The sequence below is a fragment of the Anomalospiza imberbis genome, chromosome 17 (genome assembly GCF_031753505.1).
Source record: "Anomalospiza imberbis isolate Cuckoo-Finch-1a 21T00152 chromosome 17, ASM3175350v1, whole genome shotgun sequence".
NCBI classification, from domain to species: Eukaryota; Metazoa; Chordata; class Aves; order Passeriformes; family Viduidae; genus Anomalospiza; species Anomalospiza imberbis.
Genome location: NC_089697.1, coordinates 2,432,268 through 2,454,120, shown reverse-complemented (window position 1 = coordinate 2,454,120; position 21,853 = coordinate 2,432,268). Strand labels below are relative to the sequence as shown.

The 21,853-nt window shown below is 49.5% G+C and overlaps 1 protein-coding gene across 2 annotated transcripts in view; it reads left to right on the top strand.

The window, feature by feature from the left end:
• Positions 1-21,853, top strand: part of TOX2 (TOX high mobility group box family member 2) — a 154,802-nt gene that overhangs the window by 116,586 nt on the left and 16,363 nt on the right. For both annotated transcript variants that reach the window (XM_068207462.1, XM_068207461.1), the window contains exons 4-5: positions 12,538-12,777; positions 16,962-17,189. In XM_068207462.1, the coding sequence (XP_068063563.1) occupies positions 12,538-12,777; positions 16,962-17,189 (468 nt within the window). The remainder of the gene's footprint in view (positions 1-12,537; positions 12,778-16,961; positions 17,190-21,853) is intronic.

Below are 21,853 nucleotides of genomic sequence, written 5' to 3'. Positions count from 1 at the left end.
GGGAAGGAAGTGTTTGTGATGGCCTGAATCCCTGCTGTTACCAGGATTAAATGAGGACTGGCAGTAGGAACACTTGTTATTGTGGCAACCCAAACCTCATTTAACATGGCGTATCTCACCTCCAGGAACTGAGCGTCTGTCTGGGTGTTAGAAGGAAATAAATGAATCTCTGAGGTGTTTGTTATCCATCATGAGGAAGCCCAAGAGGACAGAGATGCTGCTGGACTGAATATTCTTCCCCTGGTCTCCCTTAATATACTAAATTTAATCTAATAAACTGCATTGCACAGTGCAGGCAGAGCAGCAGCTCTGGTTAATGTTGCTGCTAGAACCTAAGTGAGCACTTCCTAAATCTGTATGGCTTCAATTCTGCATTTATGTAGATTTTGGCCTGTCTGTAACTTGGAAGAGCAGCTTCAGTTGTATTGCCTGGCTAAGAAATGAGATGGGTTTGCCATTGTCAGGAGTCAGAACAGAAGTTAGATCATCTGGCTCTTGTGGCAACAGTCAGTGCTGGAGTTTCCCTTCCCTCTTCCCTCCTGCAATTAATTTTGTATCTACACAGTCATTAGGGCTTTTCACACCTAATTTAAGAGTGTTCAGCATTGGCTATAATTAAAGGCAGGAAGATAACTGACTGTGCCGCCTGGTAACAGTTTGTGTGATGCAGCAAGGTCGTGGCACATCCTGCACTTCCCCTCTGCAGGGCAGGAGCATCACTGTGCTGGTAGAGAACTGGTGTGCTGGAGGTTCAGTTTTGTCTCAAACTGCTCCAGCAGAGATGGGCTTTGAAAATCCCACAGTTTTCCAACACATATTCAGCCACAGAGCCATCCTCCTTCCCTGCATGCTTGTATTCCTGGTATTAAGAGACCCTTATGAAACACTTCTTCCAAACTAACACAATAATCCCAGCAATATCTGGCTGCAGTGGGAAATTGAGTGGGGGCAAAAAGGGGGCACTCCTTGCAGATGTGCAGAGGAGCTGTGGTTTGTGTGCAGATGCGGGATCAGCACTGGGCACCCAACTCTTCCTAATGCTGCAACATTTCTTATGGTGCTTGAAAAGTGGGCTGTTAGACTTTGCAATCAAAAAAAAACGTATTAAAATTCATTCACAGAGTTTAATCCCACTGGGATGAGTTTTCTATCTAGTCTTCCCAGTTTCCTGTTGTGTTCTAAAATTGCTTCTTTTTGCCTTCTTCTCCTTCTCCTTTTTTTAATGCTCCATGCAATAAAACGTGGATGTCTCTCATTACCTGTGAGTCTATTGCTTTATGTGAATGCAATATCTAAAATGTGTGAAAAGAGCCAGGAGAGACATAAAGCAAAGGGTGGCTGGGAGTGCAGAAAGGTTTCCATCAGCTGCACAAGTCCAGGGAGGGGGCAATAAATGCTGGGGGAGATGAGGGGGCCACCGTTGGGATGGGGGAGTGTTTGTGCTGCCGTGGGTGAGATGGGGCCCATGGGAGCTGGAGGTGCTCTTGCCAATGTTAGTTTTTATCTCCCTGAGAAGCAAAACACCTGGATTTACACAATCCAGCATCTTCTCCAACCAAAGTGAAGCTTCTTGCTGCCCTGCTAGGCTGGGCACAGTTCCATGGTTATCACCAAGTGTGCCAGGGTGCTCTCCCTGGGGAGCAGGATGGGGAAGGGCTCGGTGTGATGCTGCCCTGGCAAGGACACACAGCAGAGCAGCAGAGCACACTCTGGCCTTGCCCATGCTGCTTCCACAAAAATTAAATTAAATTATTGGCCTCCAACCAACCTGGAGCAGAACTTTTGTCCATCCCAGCAGTTCAAAGTCTTGTAAGGAGGCTGAGCTGTAACAGAGGATGTTAAATACCTAATAACACCAAGGATGTGGCAACCCACCAGGAAAAGAAAACCCCCCAAAGAATCTCTGTCAAGCTGAAGATGGGAAAAACTTTCTGTCTCTAGTGTTGCCCTGCTTTCCCTTTTGTTTTTTAATGCCTAAGGTTATTGACATGACACCAGATTGCTGCTTCTCAGGAGTTTATTTGTGTCTCACATCCTGCCCTTGACCTGTGGGATGGCTTTGCTGGGCAGGTGATGGTCCCATGGAGTCCACAGCTTAGCAGGATCCTAAATTCCCATTCATGAACAAAGGGGCACCTCAGACATGTGGCCAGGGACCACCTCTAGCCCCACACCAGTTGAGGTGTCTCAGCCCAGCCTTGGAAGCAGCAAGTTCTATTTATAGGGGTACTTATTGCAGAAGGTTTTAACCCTGGCCTCTGACTCGATATTTCACCAGTGTCTTTGGGATTAAAAATGAAAGAAAATCTGATGGATAAAGAGGTCTGATACTGAAAGATATTTTCCCCTTGCTTGGGATGGTTCTGCCTCACCGTTACACCCAAATAATGCAACAAAAATACTCCATGAGACAGTTTGTCTGCTCCTCCATCTACATGGAGTGTGGAGACAGCAATCCAGATTAAGAAAATTGTTCTAGATAGGCTCCAGGGCTGGTGCAGAGCCTTCTCAGCTTCCAGCACCATCTTGGCCTCCTCATTCCCTCACCTTCACCCATGAAGTTTTTATAATCTGCCCCTTTTGCTTCTATTCCCCTCCACAGCTGGTCCTCCCTGTCTCCAATACACATGTAGGGGCTGTGACAATTTTATTAAGTTTTATATTCCCCATGGGCTATAAAACAGGGGGGGTCAGTGTCTGCTGCTGTTTAATTACCTCCCAGTGCCCATTCCAGGGAATTCTGCCCCAGCTTTTGGTGATGGTGTTATGGTGTTCTGCCTGGATGAGCATCAGTTCCCTTCCTCTACAAATGGGTTTTGCAAAATCGCTAAATAATGCGTTCAGAAAACAGGCTGGAAATTAATGGGATAGATTATTTGCAAACATGTTCACTGGATTATCAGGCTTGTTCTTTATCTGTAAAATCATGTACTTTTATAAAAATGGAGTTTATTGAAGATGTTATTTACAGACAGTTCTCCAGCTGAGAACTGCAGGAGCACCGATGGGCACGCGCACAGCCCAGCTGCTCTTCCAGTGCCAGGGGCACCCCTGCTCCTCCAGATCACTGAATCCAGGCATGGTCGGGCTTAGAAGGAACTCAAAAACTGTCCACTTGCAGCCCCTGACATGGGCAGGGACACCTGCCACCATCCCAGTCTGCTCCCAGCCCTCTCCAACCTGGCTTTGGACACTTCCATGGATCCAGGGGCAGCCACAGCTGCTCTGGGCACCCTGTGCCAGGGCCTGCCCAACCTCACAGCCAGAAATTCCTTCCCAATATCCTATCCATCCCTGCCCTCTGGCAGTGGGAAGCCATTCCCTGCATCCTGTCCTTCCATGCCTTGTCCCCAGTCCCTCTCCAGCTCTCCCGGAGCCCCTTTAGGCCCTGGAAGGGCTCTGAGGTCCCCCTGGATCCTTCTCTCCTCCAGGTGAGCACCCCCAGCTCTCCCAGCCTGGCTCCAGAGCCAAGAGGCTCCAGCCCTTGGAGCATCTTTGTGGCCTCCTGGATCACTCCAGACTCCACATCTTTCCTTACTTTGGGGTCCCCAGATCTGGGAGCAGCTCTGCAGGTGGGGTCTCATCAGAGCAGAGGGACAGGACGCCCCCCTTCTCCTGCTGCCCTCCCTGTGGGACGACCCCGGGATGCAGCTGGGTTTCTGCGCTGCCAGTGCTCATGGACAGGTCATGTTCAGCTTCTCATCCACCCAAGTCCTCCTCAGAGCTGCTCTCAGTCCATTTCCACATAAACACAACTGGGAGAAGTCCTGGGAGCCTTGTCTGGGGACACTGTGTGGCTTTAAGATGAAGCTTTAACTTTGAGAGCATTGTATTTGAAACTGCCAACATTCATTGGAAAGATCACAGTTTTATTTAAAGCATTTAAAGCAGAAAAGTTTCTTTTCTCATATTTGTCTGCTCAAGTTCCCTCTAAGCCATCAGGTTGAGCTTGTCTGTACAGAGAACTGACTGAGGAGCTCTGCTAAGGCTGGTATTTAATAATTCCTGGAATATTGGGGAAGCTCTGGGAGACTAGAAAAGAGCTAATGTGCAAATATTTAAAAAGGGAAACAGAACAGCCTGGTAATTACAGACCTGTCAGTCTGCCATCAATCCTCAGCAAAATAATGGAGTGGCAGATCCAGGCCTCAATTAATAAAGAATTAAGGGAAGGTAATATAATTGATGCCAATCAACATGGGCTGATGGAAAACAAATCTTGTCAAACTAACTTGATATCTTTTTTGATGAGATTACAGGTTTGGGTGATAGAGGTAACAGTGTTAGCATAACACACTTAGACATCTGCAAGACTTTTGACTTGGAAGCACAAAATCATTGAGGAAGTTGAACAATACAAACCCAGTGTTGCACAGGTTTGGTGGGCTGGATTGTCACTCTGTCTTGCTGGAGGGTTTTTTATGTTTCTGCCAAAGGAAACATTAAATAATTGCCAGTGGAGCTGGCAGATGATGGTGCAGGGAGCAGGAAGGTGGCAGAAGGCAGAGATGCAGAGCTTTTGGCATGGCCTGGTAAACTGATCCCTAGTAGAAAATGTGTGCTTGGGAAAACAGTACTGCCCCCTTTGCAGGAGTAAAAAAGGCCTTTCAAGGTGAGGACTCCTCTCCTTAGAGATGGTGGCTCTGGAAAAGGGGTGTGAGATGTGCTGGGTGGGAGCTGCTGAGGAAGATGTGCAAAAAGCATCCAGAGCCATGAGCAGGGTGGGGAACATGGAGAGAGGGCAGGGCTCTGTGTCTTTGGCCAGGGCAGAGCTCTGTGGCTTTGGCCAGGACAGGAAGGGATTGATGGTGCTCTGCAAGTGCTCTGGGGAAGGAGAAACTGTGAGAGCCCTCCAGTCTGGCCAGGGAAGGGCTGTGAGCTCCAGGGATGGACTGTGAGCTCCAGGGCTGTGAGCTCCAGGAATGGGCTGTGAGATCCAGGGCTGGGCTGTGAGCTCCAGGACTGTGAGTTCCAGGGCTGTGAGCTTCAGGAATGGGCTGAGAGCTCCAGGGCTGTGAGCTCCAGGAATGGGCTTTGAGCTCCAGGGATGGACTGTGAGCTCCAGGCTGTGAGCTCCAGGGCTGTGAGCTCCAGGAATGGGCTGTGAGTTCCAGAGCTGTGAGCTCCAGGAATGGGCTGTGAGTTCCAGAGCTGTGAGCTCCAGAGCTGTGAGCTCCAGGGATGGACTGTGAGCTCCAGGAATGGGCTTTGAGCTCCAGGGATGGACTGTGAGCTCCAGGCTGTGAGCTCCAGGGCTGTGAGCTCCAGGAATGGGCTGTGAGTTCCAGAGCTGTGAGCTCCAGGAATGGGCTGTGAGTTCCAGAGCTGTGAGCTCCAGGGCTGTGAGCTCCAGGAATGGGCTGTGAGCTCCAGGCTGTGAGCTCCAGGGATGGACTGTGAGCTCCAGGGCTGTGAGTTCCAGGAATGGGCTGTGAGCTCCAGGCTGTGAGCTCCAGGGATGGACTGTGAGCTCCAGGCTGTGAGCTCCAGGGATGGACTGTGAGCTCCAGGGCTGTGAGCTCCAGGGATGGGCTGTGAGCTCCAGGGCTGTGAGCTCCAGGGATGGGCTGTGAGCTCCAGGGCTGTGAGCTCCAGGAATGGACTGTGAGCTCCAGGCTGTGAGCTCCAGGAATGGGCTGTGAGATCCAGGGCTGGGCTGTGAGCTCCAGGGCTGTGAGCTCCAGGAATGGGCTGTGAGCTCCAGGACTGGCAGCACAGGCTGGCCATGGAGGCTGCATCCTGCTCGTTCCAGGGATCAACCCCAGGGGGATGTGATAAGTGAATTCACCCCCTGGGCAGTTCTGAACCCCACCTGACAGGGAGGGGTTCCCCACCTCCTTGCCACCCTCCTCTCTCCATCCCCTGCTCGTGTGGTGCCCCATGAGCTCACTGAGGTGCTTTAGATCCCCCGTGTCACAGCCACCACAAAAAAAAAAAAAGCAGGAAGGCTCAAGGCTCATGAAACTGAGGGCTGGGGAAAGCTGTGCCTTCAAACCCGCCCCAGGGCAAGTCTGTGTCTCAGAAATGCTTTTTTAAAACCATGGATGTGGATTCTTCCTCTTTGCTGCCTGGCTTTGAGTTCAGAGATGCTCCTTCAAAATCATGTTGGCAAGCTTGAGTTTGTAAAACCTTTCTTTTTCCCACTGTGTTCAATGAAGACAAACTGTAATTTCAAAATAGATCCAAAAATTTCCGTGCGCCCAAACCCCCAAAGCTGGCACCAGCAGTTCCCATGGGCTCCTGTGCTGCTGGGCCAGCAAAGCCCCCCCATGGCATCCTGGTGGGGGTACAGGTCCCCAGGAGCTGGCAGAGGGGTGCTTGGTCCCTCTGGGAACTGGACACACCCAGGAGGGAAGTGACAACCACAGCTGGGAACACCAGTGCACAGAGAAATCCTCTGCCATGTGATAAATGCCCCCCACCTCCTCCAAAATAAATTACTTCCTTTTTAAATCCTTTCCAACTGTTCCCCTCGTGTTCATAATAGGATGATCGGTGGAGCCAAAGATGTGGCTGCTACTTTAAAGGATAAATTAGTTTGACTCTTAACTCAATAATTAAAACTGTTATGGCTATGAGCCTGCAGGGATAATGTACTATTATTATAGTCATTTGTTTCAATTAAATGCTTACTGATTTTACAATAGCAGCTGGGCACCTGTGTGAGATAGCTATTACTCTGAACAAGACATCTCAAATTCCAGCAGAAATTTGTCACTGCACTAAAGCATTTTACACAGACCATGAAAGTTTATTAGGAGCAGTTACAAATCGGGAAGAGGAGGGGTGGTAATTGGGGATATATTTTCTTATCAGCTCCTCTCTCTCCTGCTCTCTCTCTCTTTTTTAAGTAAATCATCTTTAAGTATTTCAGCTATGGTGATGCGTTTACATTGAAACTTCAATACAGAAAAAGCCTGCTGGGAAAACTTTGCTTCAAAGCTGTTCAGCAGATAATTCCTCTCCCTGGCTGATTGTGATTATAATGGCTTGTTCTTGGGAACAAACCCAAGGAGAGGGAAGCTGTGCTGTGCATGAGCCTGGTGGCTGCCTCTGGCGTAGCTGCTTGCCTTGCCTGCAGAGGAATATGGTGAAGAAGTCTCTGACAGCTCAGCTCAGTCCAGCCCACCAGTGTTAACTGACCCTGGGAGGGGTGGGAGTCATGGAATCATGGAATGGGTTGGGTTGGAAGGGACCTTAAAGACATCTCATTCAACCCCCTGCCATGGGCAGGGTCACCTTCCACTATCCCAGGGTGCTCCGAGTCCCATCCAGCCTGACCTTGGACACTTCTAGGGATCCAGGGGCAGACACAGCTGCTCTGGGCACCTGTGCCAATGTTTAACACCCTCATCATAAAAAGTTTCTTCCACATATCTACTCTGAATCATTCCTCTTTTAGTTTAAAACCATCACCCTTTGTCCCTGTCCCACAACAGGCCCTGCTAAAAAGCCTGTCTCCATTTTCTTAGAAAGCTCCTTTAGGCACTGGAAGGGGCTCTCAGGTCTCCCTGGACCCTTCTCTTTTCCAGGTGACACCCCCAGCTTCCCCAGCCTGTCTCAATAATAACAGAGGTGCTTTTGCACATCCCTCTTTGTCTCAGGGGGATGCAGCGCAGTGCTGTGTGGCAACCTCCAGCCAGGTTTCTCCTTTCGCTGCTCCCTGGCTAACAGCACGCGTGGTGTGGTGTGGTGTGGCATGGATCCCACCCAGGGATCCCACCCAGGACTGCAGCCCAGCCAGGCAGGCAGCAGGGCTGGGGCACTTGGAGCATCATTGCAGAGCACACCAGGGGGAACACCACAGAACCTCTGGGTTTGTCCTTCGGCCTCCTAAACACGGGGTTTGTTCAGGGTGTGGCCGAGACCAAGGAAGGTGAGAGGAGGAGGACGAGGAGGAGGAGGAGGAGGAGGAGCGTCTTTTCTTACCCAGAGATGGGGCAACTGAGAGAGGTTTTAAAAACTTGTATTCTATTTTCAGTCTCATGTGAAGGGTGAGACAATACAGATGTTATTATTCACACCATCACAATCAGAAGCTATTTACTAATTATAATATATTATAAACATTTCTTGGCTTATGATCTTTTTATCATCTAAAATTACTCTTTATAAAGAGATTATATACTACATTATATATTTTTAAATTATATTTCTCTAAATTATCTAGTATTATTTATAAAACTATCTTTTAAAACTTATTTCTAGTTCTATTTTTCTTTTAACAACATCTATAGTATTCTATAATATTTCTAAGTTAACATTTCTTATCTCAAAGTTTATATACAAATACATACTATATAACCTTTCTATCAAACTTTAATTCTTTACAAATCCATTTCCCACAGAGGAGGAGAAAAATCCCATGGAAGGCAAAGGCAGAGGTGGTTTTCGGGGTGGGACCTGCCTCGAGGCTGCAGCTGGGAGTCAGGATTTAGCAGGAGGCCATCCCATGACACAGCCATCCCTGCCACATCCCGGGGCCCGAGCCCCAGCTCTGCTGGATGGTGCCCTACCCCAAGAGCTGCTTTTTACATTAGAATTTTGGGGAACTGTCCACTTGAAGCTGGGCTTGACACATTTGAAACATTATCTGTGTTAGCAGAGCACCCCAGTCCCCAGCTGGGCTCTTCCTCATGGCATTTGTCACTCCTGAATTCCCCCTCTCCCTAGAAAGAGGGAACATGGACCATGTGCTGTTTGTCTGCCTGCTTTTCTCTCCTTCTCTGGATTAGCTGGAGCATTTATGGGCCTGATATGCATATTCATTAAAAGAATTGAAATATTGTGGAAAAAAAGAAGCTGTCTTTGAGTTAGCACAGCCTTTGGGAATCTGCTAAGTAAGATGCACTTAATTACTTCAGCTATGACTACATCACATTGCACTCTGGGTTTCCTCTGAGATGCAAAACATCTTTTCAGCACAGGCTGCAAACCCATCCTGGGCCTTTTGCAGCACCTCGTGGTGAGCTTGTAGTGCTGAATTCCCGGGGTGGAGAGGGGATCTGACCTGCCTCTCACAGGCTCTGCTCCTGGGGAAGGAGCTGATCACATTTCTGGTGGATATTTAATTCCACGTGTGTTTCCATCAGGTTCTGTGGGTCTGCTGAGTGCTTTGGGGCAGGGAAAGGCATGGGAGAGCCCCACTGAGCCAGGGCTGCATCCCACAGGAGCAGCTTGTTTTCTTTCTCACAGCATTCATTGCCTCCTTTCACTTTGGTTTGCCGTGATCACAATTTAATTCAGCATTTACTTGCCTAATTAGGCTGTTTGCTGCAGGGAATCACCTCAAAATCCTGCTCCTGGGGCTCTCTCTTTCCTTGGGTCTTTTTTGGGGGGGTATCACCTGCTCTGTGTCCCCCTGAAATAGTTGTGTCAGCAGGAGGCCTTGAGTGAGAGCCATCCTCACCCTTAATCCCATTTAAGAAGCTCCAGTGCTGCACACAAACAATTCACCTTCATTTTCACTCCAAATATTTTACAGCTGGAAAACTCAAATGGCTTTTCCAACACTCCTGGGGACACCAGGAGCTGTCACCAGGAGTGATGGGGAGGTGGCAGCCTGGTGTGTTGCTTCCAAAGTTGCATTAAAAAAAAAAAAATAATAAAGAGAAGTGGAGAGAAATGCAGTGAGTGCCAAATGGTGGGGGCAGCTCCTGCCTGTCCAGAGTGGTCAGCAGGGTGCATGTGAGGAGCTGTGCATATCCTGCAGAACGTCCTGGACTGGGGGAGAAGAGATGGAGATGTGGGAGAGGGAGAGAAGGACCAACAGTATTCAACTAAAAGCACTTTTTTATCAGTTTTGGCTTGGGAGGGACCTTTAAAGGCCATCCAGTGCCACCCCTGCCATGGGCAGGGACACCTTCCACGATCCTAGGGTGCTCCAAGCCCTGTCCAGCCTGGCCTTGGACACTTCCAGGGATCCAGGAGCAGCCACAGCTGCTCTGGAAAATCTGTGCCAGTGTTTTACCACCTCCGTTGTAAAAAACTCCTACATTATATCCAACCTAAATCAACCCTCTTTTAGTCTAAAACCATTCTCCCTTGTCCTGTCACCTGAAAAAATGTCTGTCCCTTCCTTCTTATGGGGTCCCTTTAATGATGTAAAGAAGTTAGGAGGAGGCATCTGGGCATAAGATATCCTTGGAGAAGAATGTCCCAGGAAAAATGCTGTCTCTCTGCTACTTAAAAGGGTTCTGTGTTGGGCTTGTTATGAGCATGGGGCTTCTGGAGAGGTTCTCTGAGCCAGGCCCAGGTTCCTGTTTTTTCTACAAATTTTCAGAGGCATTTACAGCATGTGGCCCATATCCATAATTGCACTCCTGGACTTGTTCTGCTCTGATGCATAAATAGCATGCACTGTAAAGAAAAATGCGTGATTACATATTTAACGGATAAACTGAGCTGTTGTGGTCCATTGGCTACATAATAAAAGTTTCAAAAAATTGTCTTAATACAGTATTTCCTCAGGAGACTACTGTAGCTGAAACGTGAGCAAGCTATTTTAAATTTTAGAATTTTTTAAGCCATATCTCATAGCCTGCCCCATTTTTCCAACACCCATCTTCTAAACTTTCCCTTCATTTAAATTTAAAATAAGGACAATAAATTATTCTTTTCCTTAGCAGCTGGCAGATCTTCTCCAGCATGAAAGGTCTGGATTAAACTGACAAAACCCAAGACAAATGCATGCTTTTTTGGCTGGAGTTTGGGAATGGCTGGCTGCTCAGCTGATGGGAGCTGTGTCCCCACCTTGCACAGTCCCTGTCACTGCCTGCCTCACCCAGGCCATTCCCATGACTTTTGCAAATTCGGTTTACATGCAAAAATTGCACCTCTGGTGCCTCCTGTGCTGCCCAAGCCTGGTGTCTGTCTCCATGGCTGCATCATCCTCAATGTCTTTATGACCAGGACAGCCAGAGTCGGGCACATAATAAGGTTTCAAGAGCACATCATAAAGTTTTAAGGGCACACAAAATTTGCCACAGTTAATCTCTATGGCCCTAACCAAAGCATAGTTAAGCTCTGTGCCCCTTTGCCTCTAAGCAAAGCCAGCCCTGCTGCCTCCTTGACACCACCAAAGCCAAGGGCAGCAATTCAGTGTGGCCCCTGAGTCAGCCTCAGTCATGCTCGTGCTTTTGAAATGCAGAAATATATTTAATTCCTGTGAGTTAAATCCCTTCACAATTCATACAGGAAAAGGGCAGATCCAGGGAAAGCTGTTCCCCTGACACTGCTTCTCTGCTGCTGGAGAGTCCAAAGGAGAACAGAACGTTCTGTCTGTGTAAAGGTGTGGTGTAAAGTTCTTGGTTCCTGACCTGCAGCAGTAAATCTGGGTTTGTGTTTGGATTTATGTCCTCTGAAGCCTATGGAGCCCTCACAGGTCTTCCCTAGGTTTCCTTCTGTGTGTGCTGCTGATGGAGCTGGCAAAGCTCCCCTGGTAACGAGGGGTTGCACCTCAGTGGGCTGATCATGTGGAGCTCAGGTCTTTAAACTTGTGTTAGCATTAATCAGATTAATGTAAAAGGGGAAAAGTCTGGCAATTTTTCAGATAGGGTTTGCCTCCCTCCCACTCCATGGCAGGATGAGGCTGTGCAGGAGCCAAGCTCTACTAGATGAGCAAGGATGGATCCTGGGGGAAAATGGGGTTTTGGGAAAATGATTCAAACTGGGAATGGGGTCTTGATGCAGAAGACAGCAGGGTTTGTCCTCATCTCATCTCATCATCTCATCTATCTCATCTCATCTCATCTCATCTCATCTCATCTCATCTCATCTCATCTCAATTTGCTTCTTGGTGTAGAGGGGCTGGACCTGCTGGAATGAGTCCAGAGGAGGCCATGAAGATGTTCCAAAAGCTGGATTCCCTCTGCTCTAAGCCAGACTGGGAGAGCTGGGGGTGTTCACCTGGAGAAGAGAAGGCTCTAGGGAAACATTAGAGCTCCTTCCAGTGCCTAAAGATGCTCCAGGAGAGCTGGAGAGGGACTTTGGACTAGAGCCTGGAGTGACAAGACAAGGGGGAATGATTTTAAGTTATAGGAGGGTAGGTTTAGATGGGATGTTAGGAAGAAATTCTTCCCTGTGAGGGTGAAGAGGCCCTGGCACAGGGTGCCCACAGAGCCTGTGGCTGTCCCTGGATCCCTGGAAGTGCCCAAGGCCAGGTGGGATGAGGCTTGGAGGAGCTTTCCTTCTCCTGGTGATTTTGCCATAAATCATTTGTTTATGAACCTTTTCAGACCCCTGATAGGTGCCAGCCACCAGTGGTTCCTGAGGCAGTCAGGGGCACCTTCTGGGCACACAGCCCCCCCCCCACAAAGCTGATTTAGCACCTCTCTGTCGGGCTCATGGGCACAGCAATGACTGCACAGTGCTCAGCTCTCACCTCATTTGGGAGCAAGCTCAAGGAAGACTTTCCCAGCCATGTAGAACAATTTAAACAGCAAATCAGCCTTAAAGCGATTTGGCAGTATGGCAAATAAATGAGTGAATGAAGGAATGAATTTTGTAGTGACAAGTGATCTCCTCCTCCTCCCTCAGATCCAGGAGATGGTGCACTCGGACGCCGCGTCCTACGAGTCCAACCGCCAAGTGCCGCTGCTCAACCGGCCCGGCATGCTGGGCGGCCCCATGGGTGCCCTCAGCCAGTCCCAGCTCATCTCCCAGATGGGCATCCGGAGTGGGGTCACCCACGGCTCCCCCTCGCCCCCCGGAAGCAAGTCTGCCACCCCATCTCCCTCCAGTTCCACTCAGGAAGAGGAGACCGAGTCGCATTACAAGGTACGTGAGGACGCGCTGGGTTTGGTGCTTTTCAGAGAGGGGTAAATGGTGCTAAATAAAACCACAGACTTCTGGTCTTATTCTGCCATTTATACTGGGAGACTTTCCCAAGGATGAGGGCACTGCTCCCAACCTAGGGCGAGGTCCAGCGTGGCAGGCTGGCACTCACACAGCAGGGTTGGAGGTCACAGTTGTTATTCTGCCTCCATGTTTGACCAGTTCCATCAGGCCACAGGATTTCCTGAGATGATGATTGCCACGAGCAAAGCAGCTTCAGGGCTAAGATTCTGCAAAAGCTTGGAGCTAAATTAGATTTCTGGTGGTGGGTAGAAGAGACTGAAACAGGGAAGGAAAATAACTCATGGTGGGATTTAACTGAGCTCATTGGACATGGCTTGCTAAGGAAAACAAACAGGAATTCAAAGAATATTCTGCCTTTTAGTTCACTAAGGCAGTGTTTTAAGTGGTCAGCAGTGTCCCAAAGGGTATCTACAGCCAACACTGTAGTGTTTGTTGTGGCGCCAACAAACCCAAGGAATTCCTGGGGGTTTGGGCACATCTTGGTTGTTGTCCATCTCTCTCCAAGTGCACCAGCAAAGCCAAACAACAGGTGCCATGTTCCAGGAGTCTGTGGCTGTTATTTGCTGAGGGCAAACTGCAGCAATCACAGTGCCTCTGTGCCTGCAGGTGAATTGCTGGGCTCCCTGGGGACTTTGATTAAAGCCTTCCATGGAAAACCTTCTCCTGGAAGGCACTGATATTGTAACCTTGTCCCACCCAAATAGACTGTTGTGACAGGGTTTGGATGTATAACCAGAGCAGCAAACAGTGCACAGGCTGGAAAACTAGGAAAATTATAGGACTGAGCAAAAACCTTTCCCTCTTCATGGAAACCCAGGAAAATGGATTCCCATCAATCCTGTAGTTTTTCATCCATTAGCAGATTTCACTTCAGATTGGGGCATTTCAAAGCAGAGTGCTCATGTGGGTGGAAACACAGCTTCAGTGGATAAAACTGCAAAAAGAAGGGATACACGAGGTTAAAAACAAATGGAATATTTCAAACTCTGTGATTCCATGTTCAGGGGACACCATGGGAAGGGTTGTGCTGCTGGACCCCACAGTCTGCCATGTCCCAAAGCCTGCATCACAAAGCTCCAAGCTTTGTGCACCTGGGAGCTGAAATCTTTCAAGTCAGGAGAAAATGAGTTTCAGTTTAATGACGCACCAGGTTCTGTCTCTCTGCCTCCACCAGCGTCACCCAACTTTCCTGTCATCCACCCAGGAGTCCCTGAGCAGGACACAGCTTTGGGGTTGGATCTTCTGTTTTCTTGAGCCAGTGGTACCCATGGGGTAGGAAATTTGGAGATGCCCAGGTGATGACAGCTTGCAGAGATTAGAATTTTTCCTAATCCTCAAGGCAATCCCTCTCATTGTTCTGCCCTGTAAACCCCCCAAACAGGTGAGAGTGATGTTTGAGGGAGGAGGAGATGCTGAGTGGGAGGAAAGCAGCAGATCCACGCTGTGGCCTGCAGGTTTCTGTTTGCTTTCCCTGTCTGCACAGCTGCTGCCTTCACCCATCAGTCACTTTTTCACGTGACCATTAAGGGCTTTTCTGCAACAAGTCATCAAAACAACACCTAACAAGCAGAAATTAATCTTGTGAGCTAGAAGGTCACAGGTTAAAGAAATGAGTCTGATGCTAGCAGGTCCTTCAGGTCATCTGAGCCAGGGAGCTTTTGAATTTCAGAGGTCTCTGAGCCTCACTGGTGTATTTACCTGCTCCACAGCTTGGGGGGTGGGTGCACATGAATGGGAGGGACAGGTGGGTACAGCCCAAATTCCAGCTGGATTAGTGGCCTCTCTCCATAGTTATTCAAATCACAGTGTCCATGAGGTTTCAGCTCTTCCTGAACATCTAAGAAGGCACCAAGTTTCTGGGATCACATCATTGCCCCAGTCCACATCTGCCACCAAACAGACCTTCTGCTGTCTCTCCAGGGCAGGTCCAATGCCAGTGGCCACCATGGGCAGGTGGCCATGCTCTTCATCCCCCTGCCCAGCCTCCCTGGTCCCTTTGACCATGGGGATGACCCCTGGGGGTGCAGATGCTCTGGGGCAGCAAGGCACTGGCTCACTGGGGGTTGACTTTAGCCATGAACGTGGTTTGGGTTGGTCCAAACTCTTCTGAGGTCCAAGCCCAGGCTGTTGTCTCATCCCACGTGTGTCACACCTGGAAAGCTCCATGAATACCAAATCCTGCTCTGCTCCCTGCTGCTCTTTTCCTTAAATCCCATGTGTTCTTTGGTGCTGCCTGAGCTGTAAATGCAGCTGGGGTTGTGCTGCTGCTGTTCCAGCTCCTTGGCTTGGTCAGTGGCAATGTGGGATCAGGTTCCCCACAGCACTCCATGAATCAAAAGGGATCACAGTTAGTTAAAATACCATCTCACTTCCTAATGGGCTTAAGCCCTGTCATGCTTTTTTTTTTTTTTTTAACTTCTAATAAGCTGGCCTTTCACCTCCAGGCCTCCCATTCAAGCCCAATTGGGCAATTTTAAATTAAATGCAATTTTTGTGGTCTCTCTGCTCATTCATTAATGGTCACTGTCTGTTTGACAAATGTCACTGCACTGATACTGAAATTAATGATAAGTCAAGAGCTACAGAGTGGAGAGCAGGAACGCTGCTGCCCTTTTCCTCCCCATGCCTGGCCTCTGCCAGCTGAAGGGAAGCCTCTTAAATCCTGGCACTGCCAAGGACATGCTCAGATTGACCAATCCATCAGGAGAAGAGGCTGTTTGTCCCCAGCTCAGCTGGAGGCATTGTTTTCACAAGATCTTGATGTTCAGAGCTGTGTCTTTCCAAGTAATTCAACAACCTGTGCAGCTGATGGTAGTGCCTTGAGCTCAGGGCCTGCAGGAGGAGGGGCTGGTGTCCTGTTTGCCCTCAAGGATGTAGAGATCCAGCCAGTGCTTCATTCTCTGCCATCTGGTGTAGTTAGGTTTTCCTTCACTATGAAATAAGGGTAATGGTGCTTCCCTGTAGTGTGAGCTTTCACTGCCCACAGTTAATGCCAGTTGAGAGCTTTGATGGGTATCCAAGTGTTCTCCAGGGGTCTTTTCCTTTGCACATCCTTCTATGGAAGCTTCTGCAGTCCTGTGTATTCACAGAATCATAGAATATCATGAGTTGGACCCACAGGATCACCCAGCCCAGCCCCATCCCTGCACAGACACCCCCACAGCCCCACCCTGGGCACCCCTGGCAGCGCTGTCCCAGCGCTCCTGGAGCTCTGGCAGCCTCGGGGCCATGCCCATCCCCTGGGGAGCCTGGGCAGTGCCAGCACCCTCTGGGGAATAACCTTTTCCTAACACGCTGCACAGGGCGTCCAAGGGAGACTGATACAGGATCTTCTTTCCATGCTGCCTTCAGTGGAAGCATCCCCATTTCCAGCCTTGCTGTTTCACTCCCCAGTCCAGTGGCAGCATCCCTGCTGAGCAGCCACAAAGGCCACCTCCTGTTCCCTGTGCCCTGCGCCCCTGAGCTCCAACACCCACTGGCACTGAGTGTGGACTCAGCCATTCCTGGTCACCCAGCTGCACCCAGATCAGTCAGAGGGGTGAACAGCACGGGAAAAGCAGTTAATTTGGGTGATTACAATAGTTCAATTCCTGGATATTCTTCTGGATAGGGGTACATATATGTTAGCAGGATGGAGCAAATTTTGGATGGTCCTGGTGTGGTGTGGTGTGGGGTGGAAATCAGAAACCATGTGGAAGCCAAGTTTGGAAAATTCATGGACTGCTAAAGCAATCTCGTTGGGAAGCAAGGCATGTGGAGAGGTTCCAGAAAAGGATCAAGGAGTGGGTGTTCTGGGGAGGAGGGTGGGGAAGGAGGAGAGTGGGACTGAGGACTGGAAAGCCCCAGATTTGGAGCAGGGACAAAGGGATGAGCCCAAGCTATGATCTGGTCTGAGAGGAGGCACCAAAGCAGGCTCAGACCAGTTTGTGCAATGATCCAAGAGGCTCCTGGGGGACAAAGAGACCCTCAGGGCTGCTGCCCCCTCTCCATGCTGGGACGTCTCCACTTCCCATTCCCTCTCTCATCTCCTTGGCTCAGTAGCTGTAGCAGGGGCTGGTAGCAGACCTTAGCTGACTACTAAGCTTCATCTCTTGGTTTTGCAGGCTACTGGAGAGAAAAGACCTTCAACAGACCTGGGCAAAAAGCCCAAAAGCCAAAAGAAGAAGAAAAAGAAGGACCCCAATGAGCCCCAGAAGCCCGTGTCAGCCTACGCCCTGTTTTTCAGAGACACACAAGCAGCCATCAAAGGGCAAAACCCCAACGCCACCTTTGGGGATGTGTCGAAAATTGTGGCATCGATGTGGGACAGCTTGGGAGAAGAACAAAAGCAAGTGAGTTACTGAGTTATTTATTTTTGTGTTTAAGCTGTTGAAATGTGTATTTCCACAGTGCAGGCATGCTCAGGGCATGGCCAGGGGCTTCCACAGGCTGAAGTGCCGGACCAGAAGGTGTTTTTAGGAGCAGTGCTGAAGTGCCCACTGTGCAAAATTGCTGTTGCTGCATGGGGAAGAGCAAATTTTTATGACAAAAAAACCTAATTATTCTTGATAAGCTCATACTCTGCACAGCCATCAGTGGCCTTTCCCTGACGTGGGGTTTTACAGCTTGTGGTGGGAGATGGGTTTGGATTCGCTTATTTACTTACAAGGAGTGACAGCCTGAACACTGTTAACTCCCTGTGCTGCTGCCTTCAAACCCAATGTTCAGGCTTTAAAAGCTTCAGAAGGAGATGTCTGAAGTGGCCTCACAGAGGAAACCTTACTGCCCTAAAGCTGTCAGCCACTTTCAGTCTGCTTCACGTGGAGAATTCCAGCTCCTGCTTTCCCTCTTTGGTTGCTGCTGAGTCAGTTCCAAAAGCCTGTAATTGCTCCTTGCCTATGGAGAAAACCCCAGGGAGCACTTCCCGGAGCAAGGATGGCTGTTTATCAGGCAGAGTGAGATCTGACACAGTGTGTGATGTGTCCTGGACCCAAACAGGCTGGGAGCTTTTCTCCTGGAGCCTGGCCACAGCTCCAGCTGGGCGTCCATGGCCAGCACTGGAAGCAGCTTTATCTGGGGAGAGAGCAGCAGGGAGGCAAAAAGCCATTTAACTGGAAGTTATGCTGGGAAAGAACCTTGATTTCCACCCCACACTGAGTCAGGAGTAAGAGCAGAGGCTCTTCAGGAATGAAAGCTCTTTTGCTGCTCCCTTTTCTCCTCTTTGGGTGGATCACTGTAGGATCATGCAGGCAGCAATTCCACATCTGAAGAGGGGAGGAGTGTCAGGAGGCTGACCCCAGCCCTGGGAAGCTGTAGGATAGGGGCTTGGTTTTTGCTGTTGCTTCAGGGTGTGGGAGGTTCAGGAGTGTGGAAAAGATTTGTGTCACCTCTTTCTCCTGCTTGCATCCCCCCAGCATCTCAGGCTGCCCCTCCTTTACTGCACCTGGTTACAAATACCATCACAGCTCGGGCACTGAGCGTGGCTCAGAGTGGAAGCGCTGCTGCGACCCTGACTCAGCGCAGTGCAAACGCTCAGCTCTTAATTAACAGCAGGGATTAAACCAGCCCGTTTATCTTCCCTGCTAACTCTCCCTCCTCCTGCTCTTTCATGAGCTCGCAGCAGCCTCCCGTCTCTTTACACACGCTTTCTAAGTGGCTCCATTTCTCCCTCTGTAATTGATTTAATTAAGTCATTTGTTCCTTGTCTGAATGCTTAAATATTAACTTCCTGGCTTTGTCTCCAGCTGGATACTTCTCTCCCACAACAGTTACCTCCCTGCCCGGGACTCTGGCTGGAGAGACACAATTTCTCTTTGGTTCTGGGAGCCTGTGGCTGGTTTGTGTGATGTGGCACGTTCACTCTGGAAGTGTCTGGCTGGAGGAGAGTTTATTTAGCCCCTGTTTGCTTTCCTCTGCCAACATCCCTGGTGAAGCTTTTTTTAGATTCATGAGGTAATGCAATGGAAAGGGAAAAAGGAAAAGAAAATCCTAAAATGCCTTTAATATGTGAAAACAAGTGCCTGGGCTGTCCTGTAGGTGTTTCCTGCCCGGGGCTGCAGGATGTGGTGCACACATTCCCTGTGAAAGCAAGCAGGTATGCCAAGGGCTCTCCTGGCACATCTGGAGAGGGGATGGTGTCCGAGCAGCACAGCCAGGCATCACTGGCCAAAATCCTGCTGCAACCTGGGGGTCCAGCCTGCCACATGGCTGCACCAGCCCATCAGCAGGCAGGGTTGTGTTCTGGGAAGGGGTGGAAAAGCTGGAGAAGGGAAGTGTTTCAACAGGGACACTGCTTTTAGCTTTTTGGACAACACTGACTTCATGTCCTCACTGCAGAAAGCAGTGCAGAGGACAGCCTGGGGAAAAGCCAAGACAGAGGTGGCACAGTAGGCAAGCAAAAGCCAAATCTGGGTATTTTGGCTAAATTATGACCAAAGTTTTAGTTAGAGAACAGTTCCTCTCTTCCTGGCTTGAGAAAGGGTGGATGTGAGGCTGTAGGATCTGCTCTGGAGCTGATCCCACACTTGGATCCCCAGAGGTGCAGAGCCCAGCCCCACTGTGTTCTGAGCAGTTCTTTACATCCCTGGAGTTTCACAAACATTATCCCAAGCCCTCCAGTGGGCCCAGTCCTGGGGGCGTTTTTGTTCCCACCTTGTGGGAAAGCAGCAGGGAGGGGGTTCCAGGGGAGCTGGTCCATAAACCCAGGGCATTTTGTGATTTCCCCCACGTGTGAGCAGCCCCTGACACGTTCCTGCTGTGCCTGCCCCATGTCCATCCATCCCCCAGCTCCATCCTGCACACAGGGAGTGCACAGAGGTGGGGTGGCCCCCGTGCCAGGGCCAAAGGGCTGAGGGACGCCCAGTGCTGGTGGCTTGTAGCCATGCCAGACAGGGATGGGTGGTCCTGTGCCCCCTCCAGAGCCCCAGCCCCTCTCCACAAACACCTCCTGGAGCATTTCTGCTAGCAGCAGTGACATACCAGCCCTTTGCCAGGTAGTCCTGGCCAGCTCACAGAGGGTTAATCCTCTACCGTTTGTGCTGCTAATGATTATATGCACTGTAATATCAAAGCTGGAGCTATTTATTTGCCATTGAGCAGGTGCTGCTGCTCCCACAAAGCAAATTTGCTTTCTCCTCCTGATGAAACAAGGAAAATAAAGGTTGCTCACATCCCATTTCAGATATGTTTTTTTTTCCCTGTGCACCAGCTGAAATACAAACACAGAAAGGGAACCAGAATGCATATTATGCAAGAAACCATATAATCTAGCAGCATCTTTGATTTGGCTGCTGCTGTCACAGACATGCATTTCACAGAGAGGCTTTTTTCTCCCCCCTTTCTTTTGTTCTTACTGGTTTATCATTTGTGGCTTTGTCATTTTGTTCCTTCTTCTTCTCTTCTCAGCCTCTTCACAATGAATCTTCATTTTCCCTCTGACACACTTGTATCTAAATTTCCTTATTTCCTGCCTTTTTTTATTTATATCTGTTGCCTGGTGATTTGATCATGCTGTGGAATACAGGATTAGCAATCTCCGTGTCCTTGGGTACTGCTCAAGGACACCTGTTCGGCAAAGCACCATATTCTTCCCCATTTTAACCCCTTCCAGTGTGGCTGCAGAATAGGAATAAATAACAATACCTTAAATATCCCCAGCGCTGCGTTAGCAGGACGTTGTAATCTTCATTCTTCAACAGCTGGCATGGCCCTTCCTAAGGAGCTTACATGGGAATCTGAAGAATGTGACTCGAGGAAAAAAAAGAAAAAGAATACATCCTCTTTGAACTTTGCAAATAGTTTAGCAGCTGTTCCTGTAGAGATAGCTTCGACTTTGCTGCAGAGTGAAATGCTAATTCAGCCATTAGCATCCAATGGGGTACCTGCCAGAGGAATCTGCCCGCAGCTCCAGGTCCCAGCTCCAGAATCCCGTGCTTCGGTGGGAGTTTTTTCCATTAGCAGATCTCAAGCAGCGTTCCCCAGCAAGGTTTAAAAGGGCTGCCTGATTTGACAGAAATTAGAAGAAATTGAGCGCTAGATTGGAGCCAGCTCTGCTATTCCCTAGGAGGATTTTTCCCCTGGCACAGACAGCCTGGTCCCAGTCTGTGCCACCCACAGCCCCTCCTCTGTTTCCACAGGGCCACCATGGGCCAGATCTGCTCTAGAGCAGGTGACAGCAGCCCTGATGACTGCCCTCCCTCAGGGGGATTTCCTGGAGATGATAAGCCTGGAGACTTTCCAGAGAAATCGCTGGTGGGATTCACTCTTCTCTGCCAATTTCTGCTCTTCCCTCTCCGAGCATCTCCCTGTTCCCTGCAGCATTTTGGTGAAGAGGAGGTTGGATTGGAGCCAAGCAATGGTGGAGACCACGGAGATCAATGCCAAGGTGGCAGTTGCAGGAGCCTCTGGAACCAGCTTATTTTTGTCCGCAAATCCAGCAAATCCAGCAAATCCAGCCACAAAGTCAAAGCCCTGGGCAGGTGTTTCCATAGGCCCCGGGAAATGAGAGCAGAGGAATCAAGGAGCTCCCAAGCAATCTGCTGGGTGATCCCCAGGCTAACCCAGAGCTTCCCATCTGAAATGAGCAGAGACTGGGCAAACCCAGAATTTTCAGTTGAGTTTCTGAGTCTGGGACACAAAGGTACCAGAGATGAGTTCTTGCTTGTGTTTCACCAGGACCAGCTCAGTAATGCCGAGTAACTCCATGGCCAAACACAAATGGGATTTTCTGACACACATGTACAGCCTGGAGAACAACACAGCTCCAGGGATCAAGTCACACTCCAGGGGTAAATTACCCAGCAGAAGAGTTGCCTGCTCAGAAGAAAGTAATAGATCACCCATGTAATCAGATCCATCTGCTCATTGAACCTGATCCATCAGCTGCTGACAGGACACTGCAGGGTCTGTGGTGGGACAGAGGCATCATGGGCCAGCTGTGAAGTTGTTTTATGGAAGAGCCACCAGAGGGGAGAGATCCCACAGGAACAGCCATGCTACAAACTGCCCAGTTCCAGCT